At 42.4% G+C, this 19,099-nt stretch overlaps 1 protein-coding gene across 20 annotated transcripts in view; it reads left to right on the top strand.

Annotated features, from left to right (window-relative positions):
* Nucleotides 1-19,099, top strand: part of LOC139550147 (receptor-type tyrosine-protein phosphatase F) — a 498,277-nt gene that overhangs the window by 339,945 nt on the left and 139,233 nt on the right. For all 20 annotated transcript variants that reach the window (XM_071360808.1, XM_071360817.1, XM_071360813.1 and 17 more), the window contains one exon: nt 15,759-15,901. In XM_071360808.1, coding sequence (XP_071216909.1) covers nt 15,759-15,901 — 143 coding nt within the window. The remainder of the gene's footprint in view (nt 1-15,758; nt 15,902-19,099) is intronic.

The raw sequence follows: 19,099 nt of genomic DNA, 5'->3' as shown, positions 1-19,099 counted from the left end.
GAAACACATGTTAAACACACAGCCCTGTCTACCACATCACATGGACCTCATGTTAAACACACAGCCCTGTCTGTCTACCACATCACATTGACCTCATGTTAAACACACAGCCCTGTCTGTCTGCCATATCACATGGACCTCATGTTAAACACACAGCCCTGTCTGTCTGCCACATCACATGGACCTCATGTTAAACACACAGCCCTGTCTGCCACATCACATGGACCTCATGTTAAACACACAGCCCTGTCTGTCTACCACATCACATGGACCTCATGTTAAACACACAGCCCTGTCTGTCTACCACATCACATGGACCTCATGTTAAACACACAGCCCTGTCTGTCTACCACATCACATGGACCTCATGTTAGACACACAGCCCTGTCTGTCTACCATATCACATGGACCTCATGTTAAACACACAGCCCTGTCTGTCTACCACATCACATGGACCTCATGTTAAACACACAGCCCTGTCTGTCTACCACATCACATGGACCTCATGTTAAACACACAGCCCTGTCTGTCTACCATATCACATGGACCTCATGTTAAACACACAGCCCTGTCTGTCTACCACATCACATTGACCCAACGTTCAACAGAGACTAGGGTACAAGGCCCTACATAGGGCTGGGCGATATATCAAATTTATTTGATTAATTCAAATTTATGTTTTTGCACGATATTCCAAATGCCTGTATCGCAGAATTAAGTTTTTTTGTTTTTATGAGTGTTTATGTCCGTTTATTCTCATGTTGTCTTCTTAGTCTCGTCTCCTTCTCTCCTTGTGCAAAGCTGTCATCAAGGCAAAGGGTGGCTACTTTGAAGAATCTAAAATATATTTTGATTTGTTTAACCCTTTTTTTGGTTACTACATGATTCCATATGTGTTAATTCATAGTTTTGATGTCTTCACTATTATTCTACAATGTAGAAAATCGTTGTTGTTTTTTTAAACCCTTGAATGAGTAGGTGTGTTCAAACTTTTGACTGGTATTGTATTATCGTGAATCGCCCATAGATTTAAAAGAATGGCGGTATGAGTTGTAGGCCATATCGCCCAGCCTTAGAACTTTAGCTGTAGTTTCAATCAGTTCTTTGTCAGACGTTCAGTGATTCTGGTTTATATAGGCATCTCAAAAGGGACTAAAAATAGACCCCCTCAATCAGCTCCTTGTCAGACATTGAGAATACATATCCAAGGCCTTGGTTTTTACTTGTGTCTCAGCCGTGACTCACTCAAATGATAAGTAACCGGATTACATTGGTCTTTGAATTGAATAGGAATTCAACAGACACCATTTATCAGCTCATAAGAATATTTTGTATTTTTTAAAGTTTTTTTTTTTAGTTTTCAGGGGCATTGCTATTTTAACAGTTCACATTGCCTCAACAGATTTAGGCTTACCTCCCAAATGGCTCTACATAGTGCACTACTTCTGACCAGAGCCCTGACTAAAGCCCTGACTAGATCCCTGACTAGATCCCTGACTAGAGCCCTGACCAGAATACTGACTAGATCCCTGACTAGAGCCCTGACTAGAGCCCTGACTAGAACCCTGATCATAACACTGACTAGAGCCCTGACCAGAATACTGACTAGAGCCCTGACCAGAATACTGACTAGAGCCCTGATCATAACACTGACTAGAGCCCTGATCATAATACTGACTAGAGCCCTGATCATAACACTGACTAGAGCCCTGATCATAATACTGACTAGAGCCCTGATCATAACACTGACTAGAGCCCTGATCATAATACTGACTAGAGCCCTGATCATAACACTGACTAGAGCCCTGATCATAACACTGACTAGAGCCCTGATCATAACACTGACTAGAGCCCTGATCATAATACTGACTAGAGCCCTGATCATAACACTGACTAGAGCCCTGATCATAACACTGACTAGAGCCCTGATCATAATACTGACTAGAGCCCTGATCATAATACTGACTAGAGCCCTGACCAGAATACTGACTAGAGCCCTGACCAGAATACTGACTAGAGCCCTGATCATAATACTGACTAGAGCCCTGATCATAATACTGACTAGAGCCCTGACCAGAATACTGACTAGAGCCCTGATCATAATACTGACTAGAGCCCTGATCATAACACTGACTAGAGCCCTGATCATAACACTGACTAGAGCCCTGATCATAACACTGACTAGAGCCCTGATCATAACACTGACTAGAGCCCTGACCATAATACTGACTAGAGCCCTGATCATAATACTGACTAGAGCCCTGATCATAACACTGACTAGAGCCCTGACCATAATACTGACTAGAGCCCTGATCATAATACTGACTAGAGCCCTGACCAGAATACTGACTAGATCCCTGATCAGATCCCTGACCAGAGCCCTGACTAGAGCCCTGACCAGAATACTGACTAGAGCCCTGACCAGAATACTGACTAGAGCCCTGACCAGAATACTGACTAGAGCCCTGATCATAACACTGACTAGAGCCCTGATCATAATACTGACTAGAGCCCTGATCATAACACTGACTAGAGCCCTGATCATAACACTGACTAGAGCCCTGATCATAACACTGACTAGAGCCCTGATCATAATACTGACTAGAGCCCTGATCATAACACTGACTAGAGCCCTGATCATAATACTGACTAGAGCCCTGATCATAATACTGACTAGAGCCCTGATCATAATACTGACTAGAGCCCTGACCAGAATACTGACTAGAGCCCTGATCATAATACTGACTAGAGCCCTGATCATAATACTGACTAGAGCCCTGATCATAATACTGACTAGAGCCCTGAACAGAATACTGACTAGAGCCCTGATCATAATACTGACTAGAGCCCTGATCATAACACTGACTAGAGCCCTGATCATAACACTGACTAGAGCCCTGATCATAACACTGACTAGAGCCCTGATCATAACACTGACTAGAGCCCTGACCATAATACTGACTAGAGCCCTGATCATAATACTGACTAGAGCCCTGATCATAATACTGACTAGAGCACTGATCATAACACTGACTAGAGCCCTGATCATAACACTGACTAGAGCCCTGATCATAACACTGACTAGAGCCCTGATCATAACACTGACTAGAGCCCTGATCATAATACTGACTAGAGCCCTGATCATAACACTGACTAGAGCCCTGATCATAACACTGACTAGAGCCCTGATCATAATACTGACTAGAGCCCTGACCAGAATTCTGACTAGAGCCCTGATCATAATACTGACTAGAGCCCTGACCATAATACTGACTAGAGCCCTGATCATAATACTGACTAGAGCCCTGATCATAACACTGACTAGAGCCCTGATCATAACACTGACTAGAGCCCTGATCATAACACTGACTAGAGCCCTGATCATAACACTGACTAGAGTCCTGATCATAATACTGACTAGAGCCCTGACCAGAACACTGACTAGAGCCCTGACCATAATACTGACTAGAGCCCTGATCATAACACTGACTAGAGCCCTGATCATAATACTGACTAGAGCCCTGACCATAACACTGACTAGAGCCCTGATCATAACACTGACTAGAGCCCTGATCATAATACTGACTAGAGCCCTGATCATAATACTGACTAGAGCCCTGATCATAACACTGACTAGAGCCCTGATCATAATACTGACTAGAGCCCTGATCATAACACTGACTAGAGCCCTGATCATAACACTGACTAGAGCCCTGATCATAACACTGACTAGAGCCCTGATCATAATACTGACTAGAGCCCTGATCATAATACTGACTAGAGCCCTGATCATAATACTGACTAGAGCTCTGATCATAATACTGACTAGAGCCCTGATCATAATACTGACTAGAGCCCTGATCATAATACTGACTAGAGCCCTGATCATAACACTGACTAGAGCCCTGATCATAACACTGACTAGAGCCCTGATCATAATACTGACTAGAGCCCTGATCATAACACTGACTAGAGCCCTGATCATAACACTGACTAGAGCCCTAATCATAATACTGACTAGAGCCCTTATCATAATACTGACTAGAGCCCTGATCATAACACTGACTAGAGCCCTGATCATAACACTGACTAGAGCCCTGATCATAATACTGACTAGAGTCCTGATCATAATACTGACTAGAGCCCTGACCAGAACACTGACTAGAGCCCTGACCAGAATACTGACTAGAGCCCTGATCATAACACTGACTAGAGCCCTGATCATTATACTGACTAGAGCCCTGACCATAACACTGACTAGAGCCCTGATCATAACACTGACTAGAGCCCTGATCATAATACTGACTAGAGCCCTGATCATAATACTGACTAGAGCCCTGATCATAACACTGACTAGAGCCCTGATCATAATACTGACTAGAGCCCTGATCATAACACTGACTAGAGCCCTGATCATAACACTGACTAGAGCCCTGATCATAACACTGACTAGAGCCCTGATCATAATACTGACTAGAGCCCTGATCATAATACTGACTAGAGCCCTGATCATAATACTGACTAGAGCCCTGATCATAATACTGACTAGAGCCCTGATCATAATACTGACTAGAGCCCTGATCATAATACTGACTAGAGCCCTGATCATAACACTGACTAGAGCCCTGATCATAACACTGACTAGAGCCCTGATCATAATACTGACTAGAGCCCTGATCATAACACTGACTAGAGCCCTGATCATAATACTGACTAGAGCCCTTATCATAATACTGACTAGAGCCCTGATCATAACACTGACTAGAGCCCTGATCATAACACTGACTAGAGCCCTGATCATAATACTAACTAGAGCCCTGATCATAATACTGGTCAAAAGCTGTGCATTCAGAAAGTATTCAGACCCCTTCCCTTCTTCCACATTTTGTTACGTTAGAGCCTTATTCTAAAATGTATTAAATTGTTTTGTCACATTAACCCATAATGACAAAGCCTAAACAGGTTTTTATACATTTTTGCAAATGTATAAAAATAAAAAACTGAAATATTACATTTACCTAAGTATTCAGACTCTTTACTCAGTAGTTTGTTGAAGCACCTTTGGCAGCGATTTGGGGAGTTAATCCCATTCTCCTCTGCAGATCCTCTCAAGCTCTGTCAGGTTGGATGTGCAGCATCGCTCAAGGACATTTGTCCCGAAGTCACTCCTGCGTTGTCTTGGCTGTGTGCTTAGGGTCGTTGTCCTGTTGGAAGGTGAACCTTCACCCCAGCCTGAGGTCCTGAGTGCTCTGGAGCAGGTTTTCATCAAGGATCTCTCTGTACTTTGCTCCGTTCAGCTTTATCTCGATCCTGACTAATCTCCCCGTCCCTGCCGCTGAAAAACATCCCCACAGCATGATACTGCTACCTCCATGCTTCACCGTAGGGATGGTATTGGCCAGGTGATGAGCTGTGCCGAGACGTGACGCTTGGCTTTCAAGCCAAAGAGTTCAATCTTGGTTTCATCAGACCAGAGAATCTTGTTTCTCATGGTCTGAGAGTTCTTTAGGTGCCTTTTGACAAACTCCAAGCGGGCTGTCATGTGCCTTTTACACTCGGCTTCCGTCTGGCCACTCTACCATAAAGGCCTGATTGGTGCAGTGCTGCAGAGATGGTTGTCCTTCTGGAAGGTTCTCCCATCTCAACAGAGGAACTCTGGAGCTCTCTGAGTGACCATCGGGTTCTTGGTCACCTCCCTGACCAAGGCCCTTCTCTCCCGATTGCTCAGTTTGGCTGGGCGGTCAGCTCTAGGAAGAGTATTGGTGGTTCCAAGCTTCTTCCATTTAAGAATAATGGAGGCCACTGTGTTCTTGGGAACCTTCAATGCTGCAGAAATTGTTTGGTACCCTTCCCCAGATCTGTGCCTCGACACAATCCTGTCTCGGAGCTCTACGGACAATTCATTCGACCTCATGGCTTGGTTTTTGCTCTGACATGCACTGTCAACTGTGGTACCTTATATAGACAGGTGTGTGCCTTTCCAAATCATGTCCAATCAATTGAATTTACCACATGTGGACTCCAGTCAAGTTGTAGGAATACATCAAGGAGGATCAATGGAAACAGGATGCACCTGAGCTCAATTCCGAGTCTAATAGCAAAGGGTCTGAATAATTCTGTAAATAAGGTATTAAAGTTATTATTTTTAATACATTTGCAAAAATGTATAAAAACCTGTTTTTGCTTTGTCATTATGGGATATTATGTGTAAATTGATGAGGACAAAAGTTAGTTTAATCCATTTTAGAATAAGGCTGTAACGTAACGAAATGTGGGGAAAAAATGAAGGGGTCTGAATACTTTCCCGAGTGCACTATATAGGGAACAGGGTGGCATTTGGGAGGAATCTATGATCAGCCCTCAGCATGGTACACTCGCCCACAGTTATTGTCTGTCTGACAGAATCCCCATGTTACCCTGCAGATAGACTTTACAGCTGCCAGCCGGCTTGTTCTGATATTGATTGAAGAAGCAGGTTTCTGCTGAGTTTCCTCACACACATTGTCACGACTGGTGAGTTTTTATAGCTCTCTTACAGCTCGCTAGTAGGTAGGGAGAGGGGGATGGAGGAAGATGAGGAGACATGACATACAGACTAGTTAGTAGGTAGGGAGAGGGGGATGGAGGAAGATGAGGAGACATGACATACAGACTAGTTAGTAGGTAGGGAGAGGGGGATGGAGGAAGATGAGGAGACATGACATACAGACTAGCTAGTAGGTAGGGAGAGGGGGATGGAGGAAGATGAGGAGACATGACATACAGACTAGTTAGTAGGTAGGGAGAGGGGGATGGAGGAAGATGAGGAGACATGACATACAGACTAGTTAGTAGGTAGGGAGAGGGGGATGGAGGAAGATGAGGAGACATGACATACAGACTAGCTAGTAGGTAGGGAGAGGGGGATGGAGGAAGATGAGGAGACATGACATACAGACTAGTTAGTAGGTAGGGAGAGGGGGATGGAGGAAGATGAGGAGACATGACATACAGACTAGCTAGTAGGTAGGGAGAGGGGGATGGAGGAAGATGAGGAGACATGACATACAGACTAGTTAGTAGGTAGGGAGAGGGGGATGGAGGAAGATGAGGAGACATGACATACAGACTAGCTAGTAGGTAGGGAGAGGGGGATGGAGGAAGATGAGGAGACATGACATACAGACTAGTTAGTAGGTAGGGAGAGGGGGATGGAGGAAGATGAGGAGACATGACATACAGACTAGCTAGTAGGTAGGGAGAGGGGGATGGAGGAAGATGAGGAGACATGACATACAGACTAGCTAGTAGGTAGGGAGAGGGGGATGGAGGAAGATGAGGAGACATGACATACAGACTAGCTAGTAGGTAGGGAGAGGGGGATGGAGGAAGATGAGGAGACATGACATACAGACCAGTTAGTAGGTAGGGAGAGGGGGATGGAGGAAGATGAGGAGACATGACATACAGACTAGTTAGTAGGTAGGGAGAGGGGGATGGAGGAAGAAGAGGAGACATGACATACAGACTAGTTAGTAGGTAGGGAGAGGGGGATGGAGGAAGATGAGGAGACATGACATACAGACCAGTTAGTAGGTAGGGAGAGTGGGATGGAGGAAGATGAGGAGACATGACATACAGACCAGTTAGTAGGTAGGGAGAGGGGGATGGAGGAAGATGAGGAGACATGACATACAGACTAGTTAGTAGGTAGGGAGAGGGGGATGGAGGAAGATGAGGAGACATGACATACAGACTAGTTAGTAGGTAGGGAGAGGGGGATGGAGGAAGATGAGGAGACATGACATACAGACTAGTTAGTAGGTAGGGAGAGGGGGATGGAGGAAGATGAGGAGACATGACATACAGACTAGCTAGTAGGTAGGGAGAGGGGGATGGAGGAAGATGAGGAGACATGACATACAGACTAGTTAGTAGGTAGGGAGAGGGGGATGGAGGAAGATGAGGAGACATGACATACAGACTAGTTAGTAGGTAGGGAGAGGGGGATGGAGGAAGATGAGGAGACATGACATACAGACTAGTTAGTAGGTAGGGAGAGGGGGATGGAGGAAGATGAGGAGACATGACATACAGACTAGTTAGTAGGTAGGGAGAGGGGGATGGAGGAAGATGAGGAGACATGACATACAGACTAGCTAGTAGGTAGGGAGAGGGGGGTGGAGGAAGATGAGGAGACATGACATACAGACTAGTTAGTAGGTAGGGAGAGGGGGATGGAGGAAGATGAGGAGACATGACATACAGACTAGTTAGTAGGTAGGGAGAGGGGGATGGAGGAAGATGAGGAGACATGACATACAGACTAGCTAGTAGGTAGGGAGAGGGGGATGGAGGAAGATGAGGAGACATGACATACAGACTAGTTAGTAGGTAGGGAGAGGGGGATGGAGGAAGATGAGGAGACATGACATACAGACTAGTTAGTAGGTAGGGAGAGGGGGATGGAGGAAGATGAGGAGACATGACATACAGACTAGCTAGTAGGTAGGGAGAGGGGGATGGAGGAAGATGAGGAGACATGACATACAGACTAGTTAGTAGGTAGGGAGAGGGGGATGGAGGAAGATGAGGAGACATGACATACAGACTAGCTAGTAGGAAGGGAGAGGGGGATGGAGGAAGATGAGGAGACATGACATACAGACTAGTTAGTAGGTAGGGAGAGGGGGATGGAGGAAGATGAGGAGACATGACATACAGACTAGCTAGTAGGTAGGGAGAGGGGGATGGAGGAAGATGAGGAGACATGACATACAGACTAGTTAGTAGGTAGGGAGAGGGGGATGGAGGAGGATGAGGAGACATGACATACAGACCAGTTAGTAGGTAGGGAGAGGGGGATGGAGGAAGATGAGGAGACATGACATACAGACTAGTTAGTAGGTAGGGAGAGGGGGATGGAGGAAGATGAGGAGACATGACATACAGACTAGTTAGTAGGTAGGGAGAGGGGGATGGATGAAGATGAGGAGACATGACATACAGACCAGTTAGTAGGTAGGGAGAGGGGGATGGAGGAAGATGAGGAGACATGACATACAGACCAGTTAGTAGGTAGGGAGAGGGGGATGGAGGAAGATGAGGAGACATGACATACAGACTAGTTAGTAGGTAGGGAGAGGGGGATGGAGGAAGATGAGGAGACATGACATACAGACTAGTTAGTAGGTAGGGAGAGGGGGATGGAGGAAGATGAGGAGACATGACATACAGACTAGCTAGTAGGTAGGGAGAGGGGGATGGATGAAGATGAGGAGACATGACATACAGACTAGTTAGTAGGTAGGGAGAGGGGGATGGATGAAGATGAGGAGACATGACATACAGACTAGTTAGTAGGTAGGGAGAGGGGGATGGATGAAGATGAGGAGACATGACATACAGACTAGTTAGTAGGTAGGGAGAGGGGGATGGATGAAGATGAGGAGACATGACATACAGACCAGTTAGTAGGTAGGGAGAGGGGGATGGAGGAAGATGAGGAGACATGACATACAGACTAGTTAGTAGGTAGGGAGAGGGGGATGGAGGAAGATGAGGAGACATGACATACAGACTAGCTAGTAGGTAGGGAGAGGGGGATGGAGGAAGATGAGGAGACATGACATACAGACTAGTTAGTAGGTAGGGAGAGGGGGATGGAGGAAGATGAGGAGACATGACATACAGACTAGTTAGTAGGTAGGGAGAGGGGGATGGAGGAAGATGAGGAGACATGACATACAGACTAGTTAGTAGGTAGGGAGAGGGGGATGGAGGAAGATGAGGAGACATGACATACAGACTAGTTAGTAGGTAGGGAGAGGGGGATGGAGGAAGATGAGGAGACATGACATACAGACTAGTTAGTAGGTAGGGAGAGGGGGATGGAGGAAGATGAGGAGACATGACATACAGACTAGTTAGTAGGTAGGGAGAGGGGGGTGGAGGAAGATGAGGAGACATGACATACAGACTAGTTAGTAGGTAGGGAGAGGGGGGTGGAGGAAGATGAGGAGACATGGCATACAGACCAGTTAGTAGGTAGGGAGAGGGGGATGGAGGAAGATGAGGAGACATGACATACAGACTAGATAGTAGGTAGGGAGAGGGGGATGGAGGAAGATGAGGAGACATGACATACAGACTAGTTAGTAGGTAGGGAGAGGGGGATGGAGGAAGACTTACATACAGACCAGTTAGTATTAATATACAGACTAGTTAGTATTAATATACAGACTAGTTAGTATTAATATACAGACTAGCTAGTAGGTAGGGAGAGGGGGATGGAGGAAGATGAGGAGACATGACATACAGACCAGTTAGTGTTAGTATACAGACTAGTTAGTATGCATATAGAGACTAGTTAGTATTAATATACAGATGAGTTAGTATGAATATACAGACTAGTTAGTATTAATATAGAGCCTAGTTAGTATTAATATACATACCAGTTAGTATTAATATACAGACTAGTTAGTATTCATATACAGACTAGTTAGTTAGTTAGTTAGACTAGTTAGTTGGTTAGTTAGACTAGTTGGTTAGTTGGTTAGATTAGTTAGTATTGATATACAGACTAGTTAGTATTACTATACAGGCTAGTTAGTTAGTTAGACTAGTTAGTTGGTTAGTTAGACTAGTTAGATGGTTAGTTAGTTAGACTAGTTAGTATTCATGTGTATAACTGAGTTAGAAAAAGGAGGAGAAGAAGAGAAAAAAGAAATGTCACATTTGAAAATCCATTTTGGTGCAAGAAAAGCAATTACAGAGCAGGGTAGTATTCTCCTGGGGAGACAGGGAGACTCGCTGTGTGTGTGTGTGTGTGTGTGTGTGTGTGTGTGTGTGTGTGTGTGTGTGTGTGTGTGTGTGTGTGTGTGTGTGTGTGTGTGTGTGTGTGTGTGTGTGTGTGTGTGTGTGTGTGTGTGTGTGTGTGTGTGTGTGTGTGTGTGTGTAGACATTAAGGAACATTAGGGTAAATAAGCAGTTTAAATTCAGCCGTAACTGGTATAGTCTAGTAGTCAGGGTAGTTATACATTATAACTGGTATAGTCTAGTAGTCAGGGTAGTTATACATTATAACTGGTATAGTCTAGTAGTCAGGGTAGTTATAAATTATAACTGGTATAGTCTAGTAGTCAGGGTAGTTATACATTATAACTGGTATAGTCTAGTAGTCAGGGTAGTTATACATTATAACTGGTATAGTCTAGTAGTCAGGGTAGTTATACATTATAACTGGTATAGTCTAGTAGTCAGGGTAGTTATACATTATAACTGGTATAGTCTAGTAGTCAGGGTAGTTACAGTGAGGGAAAAAAGTATTTGATCCCCTGCTGATTTTGTACGTTTGCCCACTGACAAAGAAATGATCAGTCTATAATTTTAATGGTAGGTTTATTTGAACAGTGAGAGACAGAATATCAACAAAAAAATCCAGAAAAACGCATGTCAAAAATGTTATGAATTGCATTTTAATGAGGGAAATAAGTATTTGACCCCTCTGCAAAACATGACTTAGTACTTGGTGGCAAAACCCTTGTTGGCAATCACAGAGGTCAGACGTTTCTTGTAGTTGGCCACCAGGTTTGCACACATCTCAGGAGGGATTTTGTCCCACTCCTCTTTGCAGATCTTCTTCAAGTCATTAAGGTTTCGAGGCTGACGTTTGGCAACTCGAACCTTCAGCTCCCTCCACAGATTTTCTATGGGATTAAGGTCTGGAGACTGGCTAGGCCACTCCAGGACCTTAATGTGCTTCTTCTTGAGCCACTCCTTTGTTGCCTTGGCCGTGTGTTTTGGGTCATTGTCATGCTGGAATACCCATCCACGACCCATTTTCAATACCCTGGCTGAGGGAAGGAGGTTTTCACCCAAGATTTGACGGTACATGGCCCCGTCCATCGTCCCTTTGATGCGGTGAAGTTGTCCTGTCCCTTTAGCAGAAAAACACCCCCAAATGTTTCCACCTCCATGTTTGACGGTGGGGATGGTTTCTTGGGGTCATAGGCAGCATTCCTCCTCCTCCAAACACGGCAAGTTGGGTTGATGCCAAAGAACTCCATTTTGGTCTCATCTGACCACAACACGTTCACCCAGTTGTCCTCTGAATCATTCAGATGTTCATTGGCAAACTTCAGACGGGCATGTACAGTATATGTGCTTTCTTGAGCAGGGGGACCTTGCGGGCGCTGCAGGATTTCAGTCCTTCACGGCATAGTGTGTTACCAATTGTTTTCTTGATGACTATGGTCCCAGCTGACAAGACTATGGTCCCAGCTGACAAGATCCTCCTGTGTAGTTCTGGGCTGATTCCTCACCGTTCTCATGATCATTGCAACTCCACGAGGTGAGATCTTGCATGGAGCCCCAGGCTGAGGGAGATTGACAGTTCTTTTGTGTTTCTTCCATTTGCGAATAATCACAGAAACTGTTGTCACCTTCTCACCAAGCTGCTTGGCGATGGTCTTGTAGCCCAATCCAGCCTTGTGTAGGTCTACAATCTTGTCCCTGACATCCTTGGAGAGCTCTTTGGTCTTGGCCATGGTGGAGTGTTTGGAATCTGATTGATTGATTGCTTCTGTGGACAGGTATCTTTTATACAGGTAAGAAACTGAGATTAGGAGCACTCCCTTTAAGAGTGTGCTCCTAATCTCCGTTCGTTACCTGTATGAAAGACACCTGGGAGCCAGAAATCTTTTTGATTGAGAAGGGGTCAAATACTTATTTCCCTCATTAAAATGCAAATCAATTTATAACATTTTTGACATGCATTTTTCTGGATATTTTTGTTGTTATTCTGTCTCTCACTGTTCAAATAAACCTACCATTAAAATTATAGACTGATAATTTCTTTGTCAGTGGGCAAACGTACAAAATCAGCAGGGGATCAAATAATTTTTTCCCTCACTGTATACATTATAACTGGTATAGTCTAGTAGTCAGGGTAGTTATACATTATAACTGGTATAGTCTAGTGTAGTCAGGGTAGTCATTAGTTATACATTATAACTGGTATAGTCTAGTAGTCAGGGTAGTTATACATTATAACTGGTATAGTCTAGTAGTCAGGGTAGTCATTAGTTATATATTATAACTACTGGTATAGTCTAGTAGTCAGGGTAGTTATACATTATAACTGGTATAGTCTAGTAGTCAGGGTAGTTATACATTATAACTGGTATAGTCTAGTAGTCAGGGTAGTTATACATTATAACTGGTATAGTCTAGTAGTCAGGGTAGTTATACATTATAACTGGTATAGTCTAGTAGTCAGGGTAGTTATACATTATAACTGGTATAGTCTAGTAGTCAGGGTAGTCATTAGTTATACATTATAACTGGTATAGTCTAGTAGTCAGGGTAGTTATACATTATAACTGGTATAGTCTAGTAGTCATTAGTTATACATTATAACTGGTATAGTCTAGTAGTCAGGGTAGTTATACATTATAACTGGTATAGTCTAGTAGTCAGGGTAGTTATACATTATAACTGGTATAGTCTAGTAGTCAGGGTAGTTATACATTATAACTGGTATAGTCTAGTAGTCAGGGTAGTTATACATTATAACTGGTATAGTCTAGTAGTCAGGGTAGTTATACATTATAACTGGTATAGTCTAGTAGTCAGGGTAGTCATTAGTTATATATTATAACTACTGGTATAGTCTAGTAGTCAGGGTAGTTATACATTATAACTGGTATAGTCTAGTAGTCAGGGTAGTTATACATTATAACTGGTATAGTCTAGTAGTCAGGGTAGTTATACATTATAACTGGTATAGTCTAGTAGTCAGGGTAGTTATAAATTATAACTACTGGTATAGTCTAGTAGTCAGGGTAGTTATACATTATAACTGGTATAGTCTAGTAGTCAGGGTAGTTATACATTATAACTGGTATAGTCTAGTAGTCAGGGTAGTTATACATTATAACTACTGGTATAGTCTAGTAGTCAGGGTAGTTATACATTATAACTGGTATAGTCTAGTAGTCAGGGTAGTTATACATTATAACTGGTATAGTCTAGTAGTCAGGGTAGTTATACATTATAACTGGTATAGTCTAGTAGTCAGGGTAGTTATACATTATAACTGGTATAGTCTAGTAGTCAGGGTAGTCATTAGTTATACATTATAACTACTGGTATACATTTAGGATAATAGGATAGTACGATATGTAATGTTGATTATACAAGGTGAAAGCTGTTCTAGTGTTATATTATGTCATCTGTAGTCTGTCAGCCCCTAGCAAGGCTGTGCTAATGTCACAATATGTGACAACTGCCTGTCTCGCAAACTCAGGCCTGTCAACATTTAGCTGCCAACTTGCCTCTCTTCCCTACCCTCAGCTCTTTGTGTCGGCTTAAAGTTACACACACAAAATACGTGACAGATAATGAATAACGCTAGCTGCTATTTCTCTTAGATTGAAACGTTGACTTGGATAAAGCTCTATTTATACATAAAACAACAGTTGATATGTAAATGGTTCTGTTTTGCTTATTATCTGGCAGTTAGCGATACACTGCTGAAGCATTGTGTGTGTGTGTGTGTGTGTGTGTGTGTGTGTGTGTGTGTGTGTGTGTGTGTGTGTGTGTGTGTGTGTGTGTGTGTGTGTGTGTGTGTGTGTGTGTGTGTGTGTGTGTGCGTGTGCGGATAGTAGCTTCTATTCCCTAGCGACCACGTCAAAAGGCGCTCTCTGTCTCCATGGGAACATCCTTTTAATGTCAGCTTATCTGCACATCAGAGCCTCACAAAGAGAGAGGGAGAGGGAGAGAAAGGGAGAGGGAGAGGGAGAGAAAGAGGGAGAGAAAGGGAGAGAGAGAGAGTTTAACAATGCATCTACACAGAGTATCAACTAGTCTCAGAATGACGCAGCTCTGTCTCAGCTCTTAGCACCGTCTGACACACTGTCAAAGGGGAAACAGATTTAGGTCTAGTAGAGTGTTATTCAAATCAAAGTGGCATATTTAAATACATTCCCCCTTTTTTTATAAGGAGCAAAACAAAAGGTTTCTATGGCAAAGTTTTACGAACAAATGTTGTGTGAGTGCTGGAAACGGCTCCAAGTCTCTCAACAGAAGATGCTGCTGTTTCTTTATTGGTTAAGCTGCTCACCTGTTGGATCGTGATTGGTTAAGCTGCTCACCTGTTGGATCGTGATTGGTTAAGCTGCTCACCTGTTGGATCGTGATTGGTTAAGCTGCTCACCTGTTGGATCGTGATTGGTTAAGCTGCTCACCTGTTGGATCGTGATTGAGAAGCGATCAGCCTCACACGTTAGATTCATTACACTGACATTTTACATGTTAGTCATTTAGCAGATACTCTTATCCAGAGAGACTAACAGTTAGTGCATTCAGGTGAGACAACCACGTGTCATAGTAAGTACATTTTTCCTCTTTGAAGAAGTTATAAGGTGAAGTCAGAGCTAGAAAGAAAAGTGCAAGGTTTATTTTAATTTAAATGTTAAATGTTTTATTACTGGGGGAGGGGATGTCTTATTTCAGAGTATCTTTATGAAGATACTCTCATCTCTTAACTGCAATTCCTGCTCCTCTTTTCAAGTGTGGTGATGTCACGGTTTATTCCACACAGAACTGTCCCTGTCCCTGACCTCCTCTCCTCCTCCTCCTCCTCCTCCTCCCTGACACCCACACTCACCCCTTCTCCTCTCCTCCTCCTCTCTTCCTCCTTTCCTCTCCTCTCTTCTGGACACTTGTATCACATCCACCTCTTCAGATCCTATCTTAACGTTCTCCTCTCTCCTCAGTACGTCGTGTCCCTCCGCGGTTCTCCATCCCACCCACCAACCATGAGGTGATGCCTGGGGGCAGTGTGAACCTGACGTGCGTTGCTGTGGGATCTCCCATGCCCTATGTCAAGTGGATCATGGGAGAAATCGAACTCACCAAGGTCTTTACTTTCACTCTTACTGTTTAGATTTTTTACCTGTTTTATTCAGTCTTTATTAATACAGCACCTTGAACGTCTGTATGAACTTTATTACTACAGCACCTTGAACGTCTGTATGAACTTTATTAATACAGCACCTTGAACGTCTGTATGAACTTTATTAATACAGCACCTTGAACGTCTGTATGAACTTTATTACTACAGCACCTTGAACGTCTGTATGAACTTTATTACTACAGCACCTTGAACGTCTGTATGAACTTTATTAATACAGCACCTTGAACGTCTGTATGAACTTTATTACTACAGCACCTTGAACGTCTGTATGAACTTTATTACTACAGCACCTTGAACGTCTGTATGAACTTTATTACTACAGCACCTTGAACGTCTGTATGAACTTTATTACTACAGCACCTTGAACGTCTGTATGAACTTTATTACTACAGCACCTTGAACGTCTGTATGAACTTTATTACTACAGCACCTTGAACGTCTGTATGAACTTTATTACTACAGCACCTTGAACGTCTGTATGAACTTTATTACTACAGCACCTTGAACGTCTGTATGAACTTTATTACTACAGCACCTTGAACGTCTGTATGAACTTTATTACTACAGCACCTTGAACGTCTGTATGAACTTTATTACTACAGCACCTTGAACGTCTGTATGAACTTTATTACTACAGCACCTTGAACGTCTGTATGAACTTTATTACTACAGCACCTTGAACGTCTGTATGAACTTTATTACTACAGCACCTTGAACGTCTGTATGAACTTTATTACTACAGCACCTTGAACGTCTGTATGAACTTTATTACTACAGCACCTTGAACGTCTGTATGAACTTTATTAATACAGCACCTTGAACGTCTGTATGAACTTTATTAATACAGCACCTTGAACGTCTGTATGAACTTTATTACTACAGCACCTTGAACGTCTGTATGAACTTTATTACTACAGCACCTTGAACGTCTGTATGAACTTTATTAATACAGCACCTTGAACGTCTGTATGAACTTTATTACTACAGCACCTTGAACGTCTGTATGAACTTTATTACTACAGCACCTTGAACGTCTGTATGAACTTTATTACTACAGCACCTTGAACGTCTGTATGAACTTTATTAATACAGCACCTTGAACGTCTGTATGAACTTTATTACTACAGCACCTTGAACGTCTGTATGAACTTTATTACTACAGCACCTTGAACGTCTGTATGAACTTTATTAATACAGCACCTTGAACGTCTGTATGAACTTTATTAATACAGCACCTTGAACGTCTGTATGAACTTTATTACTACAGCACCTTGAACGTCTGTATGAACTTTATTAATACAGCACCTTGAACGTCTGTATGAACTTTATTACTACAGCACCTTGAACGTCTGTATGAACTTTATTACTACAGCACCTTGAACGTCTGTATGAACTTTATTACTACAGCACCTTGAACGTCTGTATGAACTTTATTAATACAGCACCTTGAACGTCTGTATGAACTTTATTAATACAGCACCTTGAACGTCTGTATGAACTTTATTACTACAGCACCTTGAACGTCTGTATGAACTTTATTAATACAGCACCTTGAACGTCTGTATGAACTTTATTAATACAGCACCTTGAACGTCTGTATGAACTTTATTACTACAGCACCTTGAACGTCTGTATGAACTTTATTAATACAGCACCTTGAACGTCTGTATGAACTTTATTACTACAGCACCTTGAACGTCTGTATGAACTTTATTAATACAGCACCTTGAACGTCTGTATGAACTTTATTACTACAGCACCTTGAACGTCTGTATGAACTTTATTACTACAGCACCTTGAACGTCTGTATGAACTTTATTACTACAGCACCTTGAACGTCTGTATGAACTTTATTAATACAGCACCTTGAACGTCTGTATGAACTTTATTACTACAGCACCTTGAACGTCTGTATGAACTTTATTAATACAGCACCTTGAACGTCTGTATGAACTTTATTAATACAGCACCTTGAACGTCTGTATGAACTTTATTAATACAGCACCTTGAACGTCTGTATGAACTTTATTACTACAGCACCTTGAACGTCTGTATGAACTTTATTAATACAGCACCTTGAACGTCTGTATGAACTTTATTAATACAGCACCTTGAACGTCTGTATGAACTTTATTAATACAGCACCTTGAACGTCTGTATGAACTTTATTAATACAGCACCTTGAACGTCTGTATGAACTTTATTACTACAGCACCTTGAACGTCTGTATGAACTTTATTAATACAGCACCTTGAACGTCTGTATGAACTTTATTAATACAGCACCTTGAACGTCTGTATGAACTTTATTAATACAGCACCTTGAACGTCTGTATGAACTTTATTACTACAGCACCTTGAACGTCTGTATGAACTTTATTACTACAGCACCTTGAACGTCTGTATGAACTTTATTAATACAGCACCTTGAACGTCTGTATGAACTTTATTAATACAGCACCTTGAACGTCTGTATGAACTTTATTAATACAGCACCTTGAACGTCTGTATGAACTTTATTAATACAGCACCTTGAACGTCTGTATGAACTTTATTACTACAGCACCTTGAACGTCTGTATGAACTTTATTAATACAGCACCTTGAACGTCTGTATGAACTTTATTAATACAGCACCTTGAACGTCTGTATGAACTTTATTAATACAGCACCTTGAACGTCTGTATGAACTTTATTAATACAGCACCTTGAACGTCTGTATGAACTTTATTACTACAGCACCTTGAACGTCTGTATGAACTTTATTAATACAGCACCTTGAACGTCTGTATGAACTTTATTAATACAGCACCTTGAACGTCTGTATGAACTTTATTAATACAGCACCTTGAACGTCTGTATGAACTTTATTACTACAGCACCTTGAACGTCTGTATGAACTTTATTACTACAGCACCTTGAACGTCTGTATGAACTTTATTAATACAGCACCTTGAACGTCTGTATGAACTTTATTAATACAGCACCTTGAACGTCTGTATGAACTTTATTACTACAGCACCTTGAACGTCTGTATGAACTTTATTAATACAGCACCTTGAACGTCTGTATGAACTTTATTAATACAGCACCTTGAACGTCTGTATGAACTTTATTAATACAGCACCTTGAACGTCTGTATG

This window comes from Salvelinus alpinus, chromosome 23 (assembly GCF_045679555.1).
Source record: "Salvelinus alpinus chromosome 23, SLU_Salpinus.1, whole genome shotgun sequence".
Lineage (NCBI taxonomy): Eukaryota > Metazoa > Chordata > Actinopteri > Salmoniformes > Salmonidae > Salvelinus > Salvelinus alpinus.
Note: the sequence above shows the minus strand (reverse complement) of the source record. Positions and strands in the feature narration are given on the sequence as shown.